Raw genomic sequence first — 19,007 nt, forward strand, 5'->3', positions numbered from 1 at the left:
TTAAGGACAACTGTCCCTCAGATCCCCAATGTGGAGCTGGCCACGGGTATTTTGGAACCATGATCACATCTGAAATTCTCTTTTTCTCACTTGTCAACTGTGCCATTACCTTTGGAACCCCCTCATTTGGAACCCCCACACGCCACTCCCTCTCTTCTCTAGGTCACAACACCCGTAGCATCCATAAGAAGCATCCAGACTGGGTCAGAGGAACAGGACCATCCTCTGTTTAGAAAAGATCAAGAATATGGGTTTCAGCCTAGCAATCTCCCTGGCATGCTAGCGTTCTATGGGCAAGGAACCACTGAATCATGTTAGTCCATCTGCAACCCAAAGCGGTACAGTCCTTGCAGAGGACTCCTCTGAAAAGGATGTTTGCAAGTAGACTTGAAAAGCAGGTGGCATTTATCTGCAAAAGCTTGCCATTTTAGCGCCTCATGCACTGCACCTCAAAACAGCCCAGCCGAGGCCACGCCTTTTAAAGGCACAGGTGTTTAATAAGAGCAGTGCGACAGAGAAGGACTAGCATGGGGGAAAAGAACGGGTGTCCCACCAGGCTCTTGTCGCTCAGTTTGAAGCATGTGAGTGGGGGCCCAGTGTTTTGAGCTGTGTCTGCAGTGGCACAAATAGGCAGGCTAGCTGCACATGAAATATGCATACCGCATCATGGGCTGGTGATGCGTTGAGATGTACAGCACTGCAGACGGATGCAGTTCTTGCAGTCGTTGAAGCATTAGTGCTTGCGTGCCGTCAGCTGTGCTGAGAAAAGCATGATTTTCTCCACCACTTTGTTACTCTTTCAACAGAGACCAGCAGGGTCCATTCTACGCTGTCAGGCACCAGTGTAGACACAGCTTTGTGTGGCACGGAAACGGATTCCTCACAATTTGTAATTTTGGCATCAGACGCAAGCCTTGACAAGATCCTAACGCAACAGGGAAATCGGAAGGCAGGAAAGGATGGTCAATCATATGGTATTCACAAACTAAAATGTTTTGGCCATTCTCTGTTTCCAGAGAAAGTTATTTTTCTGGCACCATTTTTTCCCCCCGGGGGAGCGGGACGGGTGGTTGCCACAAGGGGATCACGATGATAAACTCAAGCGAAAACCTAGCATCAAAGAAGGTTTCCCTAGACAACCTCATTTGGACCACAGTAACAATGCCACCAAGTTTCTGCTTAAACAAAGACAGAGGGTATCATGACCACTCCCCCCCCCCATCAAAAAAAGAAAAAAAGGATGAGAATTTTGTAAGTTTTTGGTAAGCCTTGTTTGGGTGACCCAGGAATAAGACCATTGCCTGCACTTCAGTTAATGACACCTCTATGTTTCAATAGGAAGACTGGATGGCAACGAGAGTTGACCTGTTGCTGGCACAAACCCTGCTCTCTCAACCCCACCCCATTCACTTACTGGCAAAGGCCCAGATCCAATGATCCACTTTGGGCATGCCTGGTGGGCACTCTGACTTTTCATTTCTTTTGAAGAGCAAATCCCTTTGAACGTTAAATCCATGCTATGTTGTAGGTTGCTTCCCCCAGTTTCGAATGCAATTTGCCATGCAACGTTTTTTTCTTGGGGGGGGGACCCATGCCTAAAGCCCATTGAGTACACAAAACTAGTCCCATGGTTTGTTGCATCATAGCCAATGTCTTGGGAGGAATTAGATAGGAAACGTTGAACAAGATTTTATGTTGCTTTCGCTCGTTTGTTGCCATCGCCATCGCTCTTTCACGTAAGGTAATGCAAATGAAAGATTAACAAGAACAAGTAACATTTGTATATATATAAAAATTATAGCTCCCATATAATGAATTCAACAAAGGTTCATATGCTAGGCAATGAGGAATCACAAAGGCAATCAAATAAACCTATCTGAGTCAAGCAAAGAGGGGTTTCTCCATTGCCTACAGCTATAGGCTGGTTTTCCCCCATATTGAATCAAGGCTAGTCCCCAAAGTATGAGCAAGCACTTCACTGTGTTTCAACAGGAAGATGGCGAGCCTAAGACTAACACAACTGCCCTGGAGTATTGGCTAGGAAGCTGGTCAGGTCAGGAAGAGAATCACCTATTAAACATTTAGAAAATGGCATGCATCGTACACTGAAAGGCATTAACAGGGGGAAGGTGGAAGCAGGAGGTTTGATATGGGATTGGTTCGCCGTGACAAGTGCACCATCAAGCGACGGTACCTGTGAACGTGCTGTCCCAGATCATACACCGTAGTCAGAATGTTTGTATCACGCCAGACCCAAAGCTTTTCAACAGAGGCTTCTTCACACATTCTAGCTGGGACTCATCAGGTAAACAAGTGATCACATGCAGGTGTGAACCAGCCTCATGAAAGCCTTGTGCCTTGACTTTACGCAAAGGGAAATACCGTTTTGCAGAAACGTACATGGGGTAGGTGGGACCTTCCGATGCTAGCGGAGACCTTGTTGTTGTTCTTTCCAGTTCCTGGTTCACAAAGCACTCCTGCGGCATGCGGTAGTATAAAATGAACGACAAACGACAAAGGCAAAGAACGTCTCAATACTGTTTAGCACCTTTCACCCACGTCCTTGGCAGGTGGTCAACTGGGCCTCACAACACCCCTGTGAGGTAGGTCAAGGTGAACACATCATTTACAGATAGGTATGTTGAAGACACAGAAAGGTTAGAGGGCGGACGCCACATCGTGCAAAGACCTCCAGAGCATAGTTGGGGACAGAGAACTTGCCATTTCCCATTCATTAAATGTCAGAGTGGTTTCCCTCGCAACCTCAACATTGTCTTATCATGGAAGCAAATAGAACCTCAAATCCTATATATATATCATTCCCCGTGATACAGGCTGTGGAGCCTTTAGAAGGTCCTGAGCTTTCTGTGTGTGTTCCAAAAGGATCCCACCGTACAATTAAAAAAATTCACACATTCAGCTTCAGTTAGGGAGACCAGAAGCCAAAGAAGATGGGGCTCATGCACCTTTGATAATTGTTTAGAAGAGGGAATTTCTGCAAGGGCAGCTACACATTAAAGGCGCAGGAGCCCTTCCAAATTTCCCACCTGCCCATCATAGTTCCAGGTCATCCAATTTAATTAAGTGCAGAGCCCATTAAGTGATGCACAACGCCGACTGAACCAGCCCAAAGTTCAAAGAGGATCCAATGGGAAAACACACAGCGGTCATTCCCTTCTCTTGTTGGATTCCACAGACTGTCCTCGTGCAAAGTACCTTGATACTGGATCAGCATTTAGCAATGACTCTGCAGGAAAGTTCCCCCACCCATTCTGTGCTCAGATACCAGCAAAGGGAAGAGAAAGAATACCGAAAGTGTCTGCGACGGAATGGACCAATGAAACATTTGCCCGTTTCTTTGGGGTTAGCCTTCACATGCTCTCACCATCAGCTGAGGTTCTCTGCACCAGAATATACCTGAGACGTGAAGAGGAACGCTGACCCCTGTCAACCCCCCCTCAACCCCACCCCTACCCCCTGCATAGAACAGTCATAGGCCATTCTCTCAAGGAGCCCTGGAGCAACAGGCAACTGTGGAAGCACCATCACACAGCCTTCGGGAACAGAAGCGCTTTCCTTGTGTGAAACGGAAGTATTCCAAATAGGCCACCCGCGGTTCAATTTTGCGAATTTTTTTGGGGGGGAGGGTTGCTGCGCAGCGGTGGGGGGAGGAACCACCAGCAATTTCCCACTGACCCGCTGATAGGGCCTCCTGACCAAAAAAATAAAAAAAATAAAAACATAAACCGGAAAACAGAATCTTCTGCCTAAAAGTGGCACGGCAGAATAGGCACGAGAAAGTTTTTGCAGTGGAATAAGTTGCAAGCCAGGCCAAACCACCGACTCCAAAGCGAGTGTGTTGTGCCAGGAGCACTAAGAGTCGGACGTGTGCTTTGCCAGTTTGCAGTATTAAGACTTCCTCCCTGCTACCCCAGCGCACCTCTGGGCTTCTGCTGAAATATGCCAGGGCAGGGGCGGGTGGGAACATTAGCTTAGCACCACTTTTAAGCCTATCAAGCATGCCAGGGGGGAATGTTGACTTAGCACCAAACTTTCAGGCATGCGGTGGGGTGGGTGTGTGTTGACTTAGCATGGGGTGGAGAACCTCAGGTTTCAGAGCCAAATGTGGCCCTCTAGCCTTCTCTGCATGGCCCCCGGGACTCTTCCCATGTTGACATACTCCTTCTTGGTCCATACCCCCCTACCCCTAGGCAACACCCAGCTTCAGCCACCCAGCTCAGGTGCACATTTTCCCTGGGAGAGAATGTGTCCTTGAACTGTGATAATCCTTCTTCATTTGCCTGGATAGAGGACCAGGAGATGAGTTTGGAGTGTGTTTCTATGGAGAAACCCTTGGCTTTTACCATTCAAAGGGAAGAGTCTCACATCTATTGCACCATCCGCTTCTCTTTATCTTCCCACTGTTCCTCAAAGACCTCCAGGCAGCACAATACTCCTATAAATAAAGCTGAGAAGTAGTGGCTGAGTTTTTGAAATTCTACCCTCAATATGCAGCACCAACTCTGCTTATGCAGAGTATGTTTCCAGAAGGATGAAACCCCCATAACTGGAACGAGCTCTTGTGTTATTTATTTCTTAAATTTCTATTCCAAATTTCCTACAAGGCGCTCCGGGCAGTATGCATAGGTATTGTGCAAAAGCCCTCTCTCTTTCTCTCTTTCCTTCCATTTCAGCCTCACAACAATCCTGGGAGGTAGGTTAGGTTAAGAGACAGTGACTGTTTGAAGGTCACCTGCTAAGCTCAATAGAGAAGCAGGGATTCATAGCCTGGCGTGGATCTACACACGGGGGGGGGGGGGGGCGGTGTGAGCCGCTATGAATAACTCAGAAATTCAATTGTTATAACGAAAGGAAAAAATGCTATGGAAAACTGTTTAGAATTTTTTTCTTTGCTCTCCAGCGCCATCTGGTGCATGTTTATAATGCATTCAAAACGCTCAAATGTGAGGAGGGGGAATCTGAGGGGAAAGAAACATGATGGCTTTAGGTTCAAAAAGTGTGACCCCAGCACCCCAAAACCAAAATTTTCACCTCAAAATCCAAACACGGATGTTTGTTAAGGGGACGTCAGTGACTGACCAGCCACAGTCAAAATATCAAATTACTGTATTTTTCGCTCCATAAGACACACTTTTTTCTTGCTAAAATGTAAGGGGAAATGTCTGTGAGTCTTATGGAGCAAATGCATGGTCCCTGGAGCTGAATTGCCCAGGGGAGAAAAGCAGATCATAATTTTTTTTTTTTTGAAAGAGGGAAGTGGGTGTTGAAACAAAGCCACTGATTGTTTGCCGATCGGGGAGAGAGATAAGGGGACGCTAGAGATAAAGGAGGCTGCCTGGGAGGAGGAAGGTAAAGACAGTGAACTTGCAAAGGGGGAAAACAGGAAGACTAAAGCAATAAAGAGAGAAAATAGAAGAAAAGGAGGAGCAAAAAACTGCTCCAGCTAAGGAAAAGACACTAAGGCAAACAAGAGGGAAGGGGGTGTTGAAAGGAAACAGCTGATCGGTGGGATCAGGAGAGAGATAAGGGAGGCTAGCGGAGGCTGCCTGGGAGGAGGAAGGTAAAAGCCCATGGATCCTCAGGAATTTTGCATTGGGTCACCCCAAATTCACCATCAGATCACAAAACAGGTCCATGGCTACAGCCTGCACCAAAAAAATAACACACTCACTGTTGCGTGGGGCTGCAATGGCGCAAAAACGTGGTTACAAAGCACGGATCCACATGGATCCGCAGGATTTTTGCATTGGGTCACCCCAAATTCACCGTCAGATCACATGTCTGTGGCCACAGCATGAACCACAAAAATCATACATCCACTGTTTCGTTCAGAATTTCCCCCCCCTTGTTTTCCTCTTCTAAAAACTAGGTGCATCTTATGGTCAGGTGCGTCTTATGGAGCGAAAAATACGGTGAATTGTTTTGAAGTTGGCATCTAAACTGTTTGATGAAGAAGGTACAGGATACCAGCTATTTAGGAAGTATATATTTTATAAAGGTTCTACAGAGGAACCGCCTGAATAAACCCACGGGGCTTGTTGAATAGGATTTGACAGGTTTGGGACTGCTGAATACAAGACGATGTCATGGGGGCCAACGTGTGGGAAGGGTGAGCTCTGACAGAAAATTTGGGAGGAAAAAAAAATGTGAAGGGGAAAAAAATCTGAGGGGAAAGAAACATGATGGCTTTAGGTTCAAAAAGTGTGACCCCAGCACCCCAAAACCGAAATTTTCACCTCAAAATCCAAACACGAATGTTTGTTAAGGGGACGTCAGTGACTGACCAGCCACAGTCAAAATATCAAATTACTCCTGTAAACCAGCTGTGAATATATTGTGCCTGAAGAAAATAATATTGTACGTTTAGAGCCCTCACCAAATCCTGTTTTTTTTTCTGAGGAGAAAATTGGGAAAATTTCTGAGGGAAACTCCATCCCCCCCCCCCCCAATCGCGAGGCGATCTGGGAAGGAAATAGTTTTTATGATGGCGATTTTGGGATTACTTCGTATTTCTGAAATACTGTTTTCTGTGCCTTTGTTAGCTTCCTGGAGAACAGGAGGGATGGAAGTTTGAATATAAATATATAAGTATATTTGTGGTGTGAGGAAGAAGTTTGAGTTGAGGGAAAGTCAAAGAGGGGAGAGCTAAGGCAAAGGGGGAAATGAAGAAAAGCTGATTGGCTTCTTCTGCCCTATATTGTTGTTTTTAAATTGTAAATTGTATTTTTTTTAAATTGTAAATCGTGGCTGGGGATACCCAACCAGATGGGCGGGGTATAAATACTAAAATTACCATTATTACCATTATTATTTAAACGGTTTTATTCTTCCGTTTTCTATATGGCTGTAGCCTACCCCAGTGTGGAGTGTGTTTGGGTAAGAAATCCGAATAACAACAGCAACCCTGGTTGAAAACCTCCACACAGCAAAGTGAATGGAAACGATTCGTGAAGCCTTGCAACGGTTCCTTGAAGCCTGCATTTTAAATGGGAACCATTAATGGCTTAAAATCTGGACTCCAAACCAGTCTCCCCAACTTTCTTTCCTTTGAAACATTCTGGACAAGAAGTTCCCTCAACCCAAGCCGGCTGCCTTGTATCCATCTTGCTAACTTTGGGTTCTCCAGTCACAGTAATTTCCCTGACATGCTAGATTTCATGATGCGGGGCTTCTCAATCAGGGCTATTTTCTCTCCACACACTCCATGTGTTGTTCAAACCATGCCGCACCAGTGTTGAAAGAAGAATCCAGTTAGCGGCCCAGCAGTGTCTAGGCTGAATTCAAAGCGCTGGTGTCGACGCTCACATGCAAAACTAGGGTAATTTATACAGCGCCTTCTGCATGAGCCTTCTGGCATTTTATATTTTTCCTAACAGGGTCCTGTGCCTGGTGCCTCCCTTACCAGAAGCCAGGCTGATGCTCACCACAAAAACAGCCCTTTCTTCTGTGGGAATTCTCCTTTCTAACCCATTTTGAAAACAAAGAAGCATTCGCCTTGCAAGCAGGAGACAAGCATATCAGGGAGAAAGATTCCGGTCCAACCTCTTCACTGCTAGTTTTCTACTTATGGGACGCTTTTCCCATTGCAGAATATTCAAGAGAGTGAGATACAATCAAGAGACAGAGAAACAGAGAGACCTGAAGTCTTGCAGATTGGCAGCTGCCAAGATAGAGAGTCCTTGGTTCATTCAGCGGTCTACAACAGGGTGATGACTGAGGTGGAATTTTATCCCTGATGTGCTAGCTTTTATTTGCAGGGATTTTTACCTCTTTTTCCCCCTATAAATTACTTCAGGACAGAATAAAAATAGATTAAAAAAAGGTCCCCTGCTTCTCCTCAACTGCATTATTCTGCAAATCCAGACAGTCAAGTTATTTTTGGGGGAGGAATTCAAGTGCATAGCAGAAACTCAGGTTCCCAGATTTAAAATGGATTAAAGTGCCCTAGCATGCCAAATCCACCTAAGGAAAACCAAAACTCAGACTTTTTGTGGTTTGGAAAGGGACAGAGAAGAGTATTGAAAAGGGTGGGATGAATGAATGACTAACGGGAAGACATGTAAACACCCTGCAAGGGAATCAGGATGAATGCTCATTATCGTATAACTTCCCCATAAGCAAACCGTAACAAATGCTTGATGAATACTGTGTTTAATCTAACCTCCGTGTAAGCTTTGTGCAAGCAAACTGGGATGAATGCTCAACAAACAGATAATCTTGGCTCTTGAAGAGAGAACACGAGTGAGAATCTAGGAAATGCAAAATTAATGTACATTAAAGCACTCAGTTGCCCTGGAACAAACCAACGCACTTCAAAAGAAAGAAAGAAATTGGACTTTTTGTGGGTAGGAATTTGACAGGGGGAAATGCATTAACAACACCCCCATCCCACAAACAAACCAGAATGAATGCTCAATAAAGAATGGATATAATCAAACCAGTTTGGTGTAGTGGTTAGTTTTGCACCAAGGCCCGAGAGACCTGTGTTCGAATCCCCACTGGGATGACCTTCGGCCAGTCATTCCCTCTCAGCCTAGCCTCCCTTGCAGGGTTGTTGTGTAGAAAAAATGGGAAGGAGGAGAACTATTTGCTCTGGAGCTCCTTTTGAAGGAAAGGTGAAATAGCTTAAGCTTTGTACAAGCAAATCAAGATGGATGATCAATAAAGAGGCAGACTGGAGCAGCCTAGGGTTAAGAAACCTAAGAAACTCTAGGCAGATGGGCGTCATTTAATAATATTTTAGGAAGCTGCGCCTTACATCCCCCCCATGGGTGAAACAGGGAGAAAATCAAGGCAATGTTTTATCTGGGGCATAAAATGAAGAGACTGTCCCTGGCAACTGGAGTGGACGGCAGTGGGAGAGAATAAAATGTAAAACAAGGATGGGAAATACAGGCACCAATTTTCTTATAAAAATATTGTCGCAGGACGAACAGCAACATGAAGCCCAGAGGTGCAAGATGCAAAATAATTATTAATTGTCCTGAGACCAGTAAAAATGTGGCTCTTTTTTAAAAAAAGAAAAGAATATGCGTCTGTTTTTGACAATAACACCCTTGAACCTTTTCAGACGTTACACTGAGAAATGTTTAACAATTGAAATAATTAATCATGAGGATAATTAATAATAATAATAATAATAATAATAATAATAATAATAATAATAATATTGCCCAGACCACAGCAGTGCACATCTCCTTTGTAAAAGTTATTTCTCTGCTCAGGTATATTCAGGTGGGGAAAAACTTTCAGCTTTAAAAACATAAGAATACAAAGTTGGTATGATTGCTTTCAAAACCCTTTCACAAATCATATTTTTAAAAGTGGTTACACATATTTCGCCACAGTTCACGCCCAGGTGCCCCCATGTTGATCTTCTCTTTTGAACGCAATCAATTTTGGGTCTTTGTTGCTGCTGCTGCAATTTTAAACATTTAACAGTATTTCTGAATTATTGTTTTGTTTTTTAATTTGCACAGATACACGGAAAATGCAGTCATATCCACTGAACTGAAACGAGCTTCAGGTGGGTTGCTTGTGTCCCCCCCCCACCTTTTCCCCTTGGGGGGCTGGAGAGATTGCCCTAGATGAGAGAAGAATTCATTTATAGAAGCAACATTCGTTCAGTGGAAGGTTCGTATGCACTGCCTGCCATTGCAACTCAAATTCAGAGGAGAAAGCAGCCAAATGTATAAACCTCCTGACATCATCAAACATGTTAAAACAAAGAGTCTAGCTTTTCAGTTTTCCTGCAAGCCGAGGTCAAAACGTTGAGGTTGGTGGAACTCTACGCTAAGCTATGATGTTGCTGGATGCTGTCTTCCTTCCTACGGACATACAGGAAAGAGCACCAGGGAAAGAAAACCAGTTTGTTTCTGCAGCTCCCCCAGAAAGCACTATGAGCGAAGCCAAGCAGTTCTTGGCTTAACCATCACAACGATTAAACAACAGAAATGTTAAGCACCAAATTTTTGCCGGAAACACGTCAGTGATGAGCTAATCCCCATCCTTCGTTTTTCATTTTTGTTTTCCTTCTTTAGAAAATAGAAAAAACACACACAAACCACAGAATACCGTTTTAAGATCACTTGAAGGCTGACATGAAACGAGACGCACCGTTACAACGTTCAATTGACGTCTCCCTCTTTAAAGCCTTAAAATGATGCCTGCAGATCAAAGCCCAATTACCAGCCAAAGCTCCAGAACTGTGCCTTTAAATTGACTTTCTTTTTGCTACTATGCTGAGTTTTATTAAGACTGAGAATGATTGGGGGAGGGGAAGGGGAAAGCCATGGATGGAACTTAAAAAATAAATAAATACTTTTTAAGTTCTGTTATCGTAATCCTCACCGTGATCATCGTTAGTATTTGGTACTCAGTTTAAGAGTTAAAGGCCATCTTAAAAAAAAAAAAATTCTTCCAGAAACAAATAGTTTTGTTTTGTTTTGTATTGATTCCAGTATCAATTGCAATGAAAACCAATGAAATAACTTGTTTTGTTATTTTCTGCAGGCAGGCGAGCTGCAGTGGGTTCCCCATTCAGTTCAATGGAAGAAACTGATGTGCGCATGGATTTTTTTAGGGGATCCATGAGCCAGCTTCTACCATTTGAGTGAACTGGGTGCCCGGTTCACAAGAGAGACTGGCTGAAGACTGCCTGGATGCCCAAAGAGGTGTCAATTGGTGAGTCGCGGCACAGCGGGTGCAAGTCAAAAACTGGATTTTCATTGGCTTGGAAAGAAATAGGATTACACCCTGAGATACAAGCTCAGTATGGTGAAACATAAAGTATCACCCCCTTCCTCTTCCCCTTCCCCTTCCCCACCCATTAACCCCCCCACCCCCCATCAGGAATGCAGTTATAACATTACAAACAGACTGGCCTGCATAAAAGGAACTGAAATACGTTCAATCAAAACAACTCCCATGCCAAATCATAAAACGAACATGGACCCTCTTCAAGTTTAAGCGTGGGCATTTTCACGTTTTTCTTTTTGCGCCAATCTAATAAGAGCAATTATATTTCCTCTTCATCTGATTTTTGTTTTAAAAAATCTAGTTTCATATATATATATATATTTATATACATATATAGACATAACTGTATATGCGCACACCCGTCTTGTACGTGCGCGCATATGTATATATATATAATTTCTGTCGTTAAAACCGTCAAAGAGCTTTGCATGAGGGAGGTGACAGTACATAATGAAACTCAGCACCTAAGGGCATAAGGCAGTTGTAGGTTTTTTTGTTTGTTTGTTATATATATATTTTATTATTAGTATTATTATTATTATTTTCAATCAGCACCAATCCCTATGATAATGTCCTACACTTGGTGTAAGGTATAAAACTCAGAGGCGGAGCTTGTTTGCTTTACTCCGACCTCTGAAAGCGTGGAAGTTTGAAAATACTGGTTGGTTTTGCGTTGTTGATTTTTTTGTTTTGTTTTTTTCTTCCTCTCCTCCTGCGCGTAAAAAACAAAAGGAAGGTTTTTCTTTTTGTTTTTACTTACAAAACATCGAGGATCTCTCATTCTCATATATATATATATATATATATATATATATATATATATATATATATAATTAGTTAAATACATACAGCAACCAGAAAGAAAACTTATTGGAAGGTTAGTTTCATGAGCTGTGTTCATGACCGTAAACATTTAACCCGCCTTTTTCCCGCCCCCAATTTCCCTCTTTTAATTCTTTTGTTGTTTGTCTGTGACAGTGTGTGTGTGTCGTGTGTGTCGTGTGTGTGTGTCGTGTGTGTGTGTGTGTCTGCATGTTTCTTTGTGTGCTTGTGTTTAAAGGAGCTTTTAAAGTGAAGATTCGTACTGTAGCAATTCATACAAGAGAGGTCCATCTCTATATCTAATCCCTACGGCGGTCGGGGTGACGTACTGTAGAATGTTTATAGTCCTTCTTAATCTCCTGTCTACAAAATGGGCGTCCCAAGCTGGGTACCTCTTCCTTGGGATGTCTATCTTAATGAGAGGGCCTTCTGGGTGGTAGGGCCTCCCGGACGGAGTCGAGGGTACCATCGCTCTCACTTGGAAAACTGGCAAGCAAGTCTCAGCCGTGAGTTCCTCCTGTTGCTCCGTGGCCGCTCTGGTGGGCGTTGCCTGGGCCGCCCTGTACCCTGGGGTCTGGGGAGCCATGGGTTCAACGTCAGGGGGCAAAGGAATGCCCCAGAGCAGTTCGGCGCAACAGGAGCTGGCAAAGATCTTAGCTCTTGGCCCCATGGGATGCAGGATGCCGTAGTACAAGAGCATCAGTGCCACCCCGGCGGCGAAGCTAAGAAAGACGCAACAGAGTGCTGGCACAGCGTACGAGTCAGTGGTGTCGGGGTCTCTGTAATAATACCAAAGGAGCGTCAAGGCCGCATTCTCCGTCAAGACTACAGTGTAATAGGCAAACATTCGGTATCGGGTCCGCCCTTCCTTGACATTAAACCAGCAAAAAATGTACACAATCCCTACCACCATGTTGAAGAGAATCTCCTCCCATTTAGACATGCAGAAGTCTGTCCCACCATGGATGATCCAGAAAGCCATGGCGCACCAGTGGACCACCAGAAAGATCCCGAAATAGAGCTGGAAGATGGAAGCAAAGAGGGCGAAAGAGATCACTCTGGATGAGATGGTGAAGAGACGCCAGAAGAGATGGATAAGGGCCCCTCGGTAGCTCATACTCTTCTTGTCATCCCTGGAGTCCCGGAGAAGCTTATGATACGAGGCTAGCACCCAAGCCAGGGACATCAGGGAGGCGACAGAGGACACACCTGCCGGGAGAACACACACACAAACAAACCCACAGAGTTAAACGGGAAGCAAAAGGGACGCAGCGGCCCACATCATCGTCCCCCGGGGGGCAGGTGTGGAGCATGTTTACAATGCGGGTCGGGGTAGCGAAAAAGATCTAGAGGAGGAAGAGAAGAGAGAGTAAAATAAGCAGGACTTCCTACGGGAGCATGCCTGTGCTGCAATAATGCCAGGCCACAATCTGCATGGATGTGCATGGCGATGAGGCTCACTGTCCACCAACAATTCCCTGCGTGGGAGGCTTCTATGTACAGTGGTACCTTGGTTCTCGAACTTAATCTGTTGCGGGAGTCCATTTGACTCCCAGAACTGTTCAAAAACCGAGGTGTGGCTTCCGATTGGCTGCCTGAGCTTCCTGCACTCAATCGGAAGCTGCGGAAGCCATGTCGGACGTTCGGCTTCTGAAAAACGTTCGCAAACTGGAACACTCACTTGCGGGTTTGCGGCATTCGGGAGCTGATTTGTTTGGGAACCAAGCAGTTCGAGTACCAAGGTATCACTGTACTCTGTTGTGAACTGGTTTAAGAAAGCCTTATTTATAGCCACCTTGGAGAAACTAACCCACTAACTTTGGGCTCTCAAGAGGGGACGTAGACCCATTGGACTGTTGCTGTTGTTTAAGCTTATTTAACAACTCAATCACATGGATAGCAAATTCCATCGGAATTTCATCTGCCACTTTGTGATTATATGAGTTTTTGATGTGCTCATGTCTTATCTTAGAAAAATGTCATATTGTCTCTTTTGCGCAAGTTTCTTTTAATACTTATTCATATATATCTTTTATCTTCTTATCTTTACACCTGACCATGCTCAGTTGCTCTCGGCTGTCTTTGAACTGTTGGAAAACTGTGCTAGTTTTGTTTGCTAATGAAAGAATAACAATGATTTTAAAAACGGATCCTGGTATTGTGAAATCAGAAGGGACCAAGTTAATTATAACTGCCCATGAACAGGTGAAGCCTATGAGCTGCATCTCGCTTGCCAGGTCTTTCCGCTGCAGACTCGTCGACATGACAGCTCACCTTCTAGGAGTTCATGAGTAAAAAGCTTGGCTGGGATATAAGAGCTTGTGGTCTGAATATGGCTCATTGGACTTCTATAGGTAAAGGACCCCAGACGCTTAAGTCCAGTCAAAGGCGACTATGTGGTTGCGGCGCTCATCTTGCTTTCAGGTCGAGGGAGCCGGTGTTTGTCCACATAGAGCTTTCCGGGTCATGTGGCCAGCAGGACTAAACTGCTTCTGGCACAACAGGACACTGACGGAAACCAGAGCACACAGAAACGCCGTTTACCTTCCCACCACAGCTGTACCTATTTATCTACTTGCACTGGTGTGCTTTCAAACTGCTAGGTTGGCGGGAGCTGGGACAGAGCAACAGGAGCTCACCCTGCCATGGGGATTCGAACCGCCGACCTTCTGATCGGGAAGTCCTAGGCTCTGTGGTTTAACCCACAGGGCCACCTGCGTCCCTGTTACTTGACCCTTTTAAACTGGACATGTCCAGGATTGAACCTGGGACCTTCTGCAAGCAAAGATAGGCCCTCTAGCATTGAATGGTGGAAGAACAGGTTCCCACTAGACCCCCCTGGCAGACTCACGAGGGACAGCCCCTAAAGAGCATTGCTCCTTCAATCTTCATCAGTAAAAATTACCCCCAACATGAGGCTCCAACCCGTGACCCTGAGATTAAGAGTCCCGTCCTCTACCGACTGAGCTATAGAGGAACACAATCTCTGGCTTCTCACAGATGTGAGTGTGATTTATGGCTTGCGTGTGAAAGAGCGGTGTATGTGTGCATGCACACAAATTTTGGTCTGTTGCTGGCTAGCACCAACAGAATTAATTCGATAATGATACTATTGCAAAATGTGAAGAGAGTAATGCAAAGATTGGAAGGCAGCGAGAGGAGGCAGAGAGCCAAGGATGGGCATCTTCTTCCTGCTGATTTCTACAAGGGCAGCATTGAGACTATGCCAGCGGGCAGTGCCAACCCCTGGAATAGTTGTAAGAAGGCAGGCAGGTGGGAGCTAGCTGAGGACAGATGGAAATTGGTGGGCCAGTGACCCTTTCGCTCTAATGGACCACCATCCACTGCACTCCCATCAAATTTAGCTACAGTATAATCTCCTCCCTTCTGTAACGGTATCATTGCCGTCGGTTACATTGGCTGTGGTTTTCCAAGTCTTGAGTACGCTTCTGAGCCATGGTTCCCAAAGTGGGCACTAGGATCACCTGTGTGATGGCCTGGGAATCCGATTCAGAGGCTGAACCGGAGGAATCCCAGCCGGCACAGGAGTCCCCGTCTCCAGGGCCGGCTGAACTGGGGCTAGGCCTCGATTCTGAGGAGCCTGCACCTGGGCCGGATCCTTAGGAGCAAGCACCAGGTGAATCCATTCTGGCCCCAGAGGTGGTTGAGGACTCAGTGCCTGCAGGTGAGTCTCCCCCTGGGCCCAGTAACCCTTCAGCCTCTCCTGAACTGCAGAGGCTTAGGGCAGAGAGGCGAAGGGAACTGGTTTCTCCCAGAAGGAGTGCTCGCCTTAAGGCCAAGGGAGGCGGGGCTCCTGGGGGCCGGGACCACCCCTGGCCTCAGAGAAGATAAAGGCCAATCAGCCCGGTCCCAGGTTGCGGGAGCAACGTCATCATTGAAGAGCTGTATCGGCCAGCATCCAGTCCTGTTCCTCCAGTGTTCCTGTTCCCTGCCTGGCTTCCTGCTTCTGACCTTCCAGCGTTCCTGTTCCCCGCCCGGCTTCCTGCTTCTGATCTTCAAGTGTTTCTGTCCCCGCCCGGCTCCCTGTTTCGGACCTTGCCTCTCATCTTGTGGACTATTTCCAGGCTAGTGACTCAGGACTGAACCTTGACTACGGTAGCAGTAACCTTCCCCCCGGGACCAGCACAACCTGCCAGGTGGTGGTGGCAGTGCTTAGGGGCAAGGGGGCAGCCGTGGGGTGGCCGCAGCACTGGAGTTGCCAATGAATATCAGACTTTGAACAACTGGTATCGCTGGATCAAGTCAATTAATCTCATTGAAGTACTGTATTTTTCGCTCTATAAGATGCACTTTTTCCCCTTCAAAAATTAAGGGGAAATGTGCGTGCATCTTATGGAGCGAATGCAGGTTCCTTGGCTTCAGCGATAGCAACGCGAAGCCTCCGAAGTATAGAGGGAGCGCTCCCTCTGCGCTCCGGAGGCTTTGCGTTGCTTTTGCTGAAGCCTGGAGAGCGAGAGGGGTCGGTGCGCACTGATCCCTCTTGCTCTCCTGGCTTCGCATCGCTGGAGAGGCGCTGCATAGCTTTCCCTCTCTGCGCAGCGCCCCTTCAGCGAAGTGGGAGGAGAAATGGAAGGGGCAGAGAGGCGGAGATTTTTTTTTTCTTGTTCTCCCCCTCTAAAACAAGGTGTGTCCTATGGTCGGGTGCATCCTGTAGAGCAAAAAATACGGTAATTAAACAAATCAAGTTTCAACTGGGTTTTGCAGCAACGTGCAATTCATTGTCGCTGTTTTGAATTTTATTGTGTTATCAGCGGGTCGTGAAAACCGCTCATCTGAATAATGCTTTCAGTAGGGCAGGATAAGGGGCAATGGGGAAGAGTTTATGGAACCGAGGGGACAGTGGCTTGGAAAGGTTTGGAAACTGGAGCCCAGAGCCACACTGAAAGAGGGTAATGGGCAAGGCATTTGTGCCTCAATTGGCCCCTCAATTGGCCCATCTCCCGCAGGAAACACAGCGAGCGGAAATGGGCAGAGGCTTTGCCACAAAGAAGGCAGGGCTTTGTTTGCTACCGTGTTCTAGGGCCTGGCGATGGATCAAGGGGAGCAGTCACTGCCGACATGGAGGTGTATCCCCCCTCCCCGTACACAGTGTCTCCCCCCCACCCAGGGCAACTTACATGGTAAGGTTTCTGCACGGTTCTTTTGGATCATTATGCAGAGCTGTAGCACCAATTGTGGGGCGCTCTCGAGGAAAGTCTCCAAGAGGCGCAACATGTTGACGTCTGCATACTCGTACATCATAGCCCAGTAAAAGCGCCGCTGGTGTTCCTTTTGCCTCTGGCTTTGAATCCCCAGGTACATGGTTCGGATATACCTGGAGACAAGGGGAGAAAGAAGGGAGGGAGAAGGTGAGCTCGTGACCAGATCAGATCAAAGGACATCATCATTTATTATTTATACCCCACCCATTTGGCTGGGTCTCCCCTAGCCAATCTGGGCAGCTTCCAGCAAAATATTAAAATACAATAGTCCTTCAGATATTAAAAGCTTTCCTAAACAGGGCTGCCTTCAGATGTCTCCTAAAAGTCTGGTAGTTGGTTCTTCCTTTGACATATGGTGGGAGGGTGTTCCACAGGGCGGGCGCCACCACTAAAGAAGGCCCTCTGCCTGCTTCCCTGTCACCTCACTTCTCAAAGGGAGGGAACTGCCAGAAGGCCCTCAGAGCTGGACCTCAGTGTCCAGGCTGAATGATGGGGGTGGAGATGCTCCTTCAGGTATACTGGGCCAAGGCCGTTTAGGGCTTTCAAGGTCAGCACCAACACTTTGAATTGTGCTCGGAAACATACTGGGAGCCAATGTAAGTCTTTCAGGACTGGTGCTTTGTGGTCTCGGCAGCCGCTCCCAGTTGCCAGTCTAGCTGCCGCATTCTGGATTAGTTGTAGTTTTCAGGTCACATTCAAAGGTAGCCCCATGTAAAGCGCATTGCAGTAGTCCAAGCGAGAGATAACCAGAGCATGCACTACTCTGGTGAGACAGTCTGTGGGCAGATAGGGTCTCAGCCTGCATACCAGATGGAGCTCATAAACAGCTGCCCTGGACACAGAATTGACCTGTGCGTCCATGGACAGCTGTGAGTCCAAAATGACTTCCAGGCTGCGCACCTGGTCCTTCAGGGGCACAGTTACCCCATTCAGGACCAGGGAGTCCTCCACACCCGCCCGCCTCCTGTCCCCAAAAAACAGTACTTCTGTCTTGTCAGGATTCAACCTCAATCTGTTAGCCACCATCCATCCTCCAACCACCTCCAGACACTCACACAGGACCTTCACCGCCTTCACTGGTTCTAATATGAAAGAGAGCTAGAGCTTCTTTTCCATTAATTCAGCTTTCACTTTCCTGCTTCCTACAGTTACATTTTAGGGATATTGCTCGATTAAAGTCATTGCAGGAGCTTTCGTTATCGATCAACCGATCAATTATGTTTGCATATGTGATTATTTCCATACATATTTATTGATAAGCCTCATACAGATGTGCTCACACAAAGCTCACATGGTGGTTAGACTATGTCCAACTTTTGAAACAGGAGCGCCTCTGCCAGACAGTAGACAACAATGTCTGCCCTCGGAATGGGGCAACTTCTTATGTTCCTAACCCACTTGCTAAATTTCATTAGGGCCAGTAGAAACTATGCAAAAGCTCATCCCAGTGGTATTCCTTATTACCATCACAATGATCGAATATATGAGATTGCGGGGAAGTAATTATGGTGCCTCTAAGATGGGATGGATACAGGGAAGACATGAGCAGGCAGGAGCTATCGAATTGGCTGCCCTTAAGAAAGGTTCCGAAAAGCGCAGGGAAATTTTTTAATAGCTGGGTTCCTGCAGTTCCCTACGTTAGGCAAATGTGTGGGCTTAAAGGTTCAGATGCAGAATCTTTGTTAATATGAAATATTAAGAGGAATAGTACGTATGTATGGATTGCATTTCTACCCCAGCTTTTTCTCAAAGGGCTCAAGGTGGTAAACATTGTCCACCCCTCCTCGTTCAATTTCTACAACAACCCTGTGGGGTAGGTTAGGCTGAGAGGCTGTGACTGGCACAAGGTCACCCAATGAGCGAGGATTTGAACCCAGGTCTCACCCAGGTCCTAGCCTGATACTCTAACCACTATACTGCACCAGCCTAATTCCATGTCTTCCTGATAAATGAATAACTGTTCACCTTATATGCTAGGGCACAATGAGAGGGAAGAGGGTGTTGGAGTGTGTGTGTGGGGGGGGGGAAATTTTCTTAATTTTACTTCTGCTGTTTCCAAAATTGCATTTAATTTCAGTGTATATCCGTGCCAATTTAATGGAGTTTCCTTCCCTCTCACTCATTTAGGATCTACACCTTAAGTTAAGGGGTGGACAAGTTTCAGTTTCTCATTCTTCCAAGCTT

At 46.1% G+C, this 19,007-nt stretch overlaps 1 protein-coding gene across 1 annotated transcript in view; it reads right to left on the reverse strand.

Moving 5' to 3' along the window:
* Positions 1–11,487: 11,487 nt before the first annotated feature.
* Positions 11,488–19,007, reverse strand: part of XKR6 (XK related 6) — a gene marked incomplete at its 5' end in the record, with an annotated part of 163,783 nt that continues 156,263 nt past the window's right edge. The window contains 2 exons of the mRNA XM_081904017.1: positions 11,488–12,810; positions 16,740–16,936. Of these exons, the coding sequence (XP_081760143.1) occupies positions 11,846–12,810; positions 16,740–16,936 (1,162 nt within the window). The 3' untranslated portion in view covers positions 11,488–11,845. The remainder of the gene's footprint in view (positions 12,811–16,739; positions 16,937–19,007) is intronic.

Source organism: Podarcis melisellensis (genome assembly GCF_964234715.1).
Source record: "Podarcis melisellensis genome assembly, chromosome: 3".
Classification (NCBI taxonomy): domain Eukaryota; kingdom Metazoa; phylum Chordata; class Lepidosauria; order Squamata; family Lacertidae; genus Podarcis; species Podarcis melisellensis.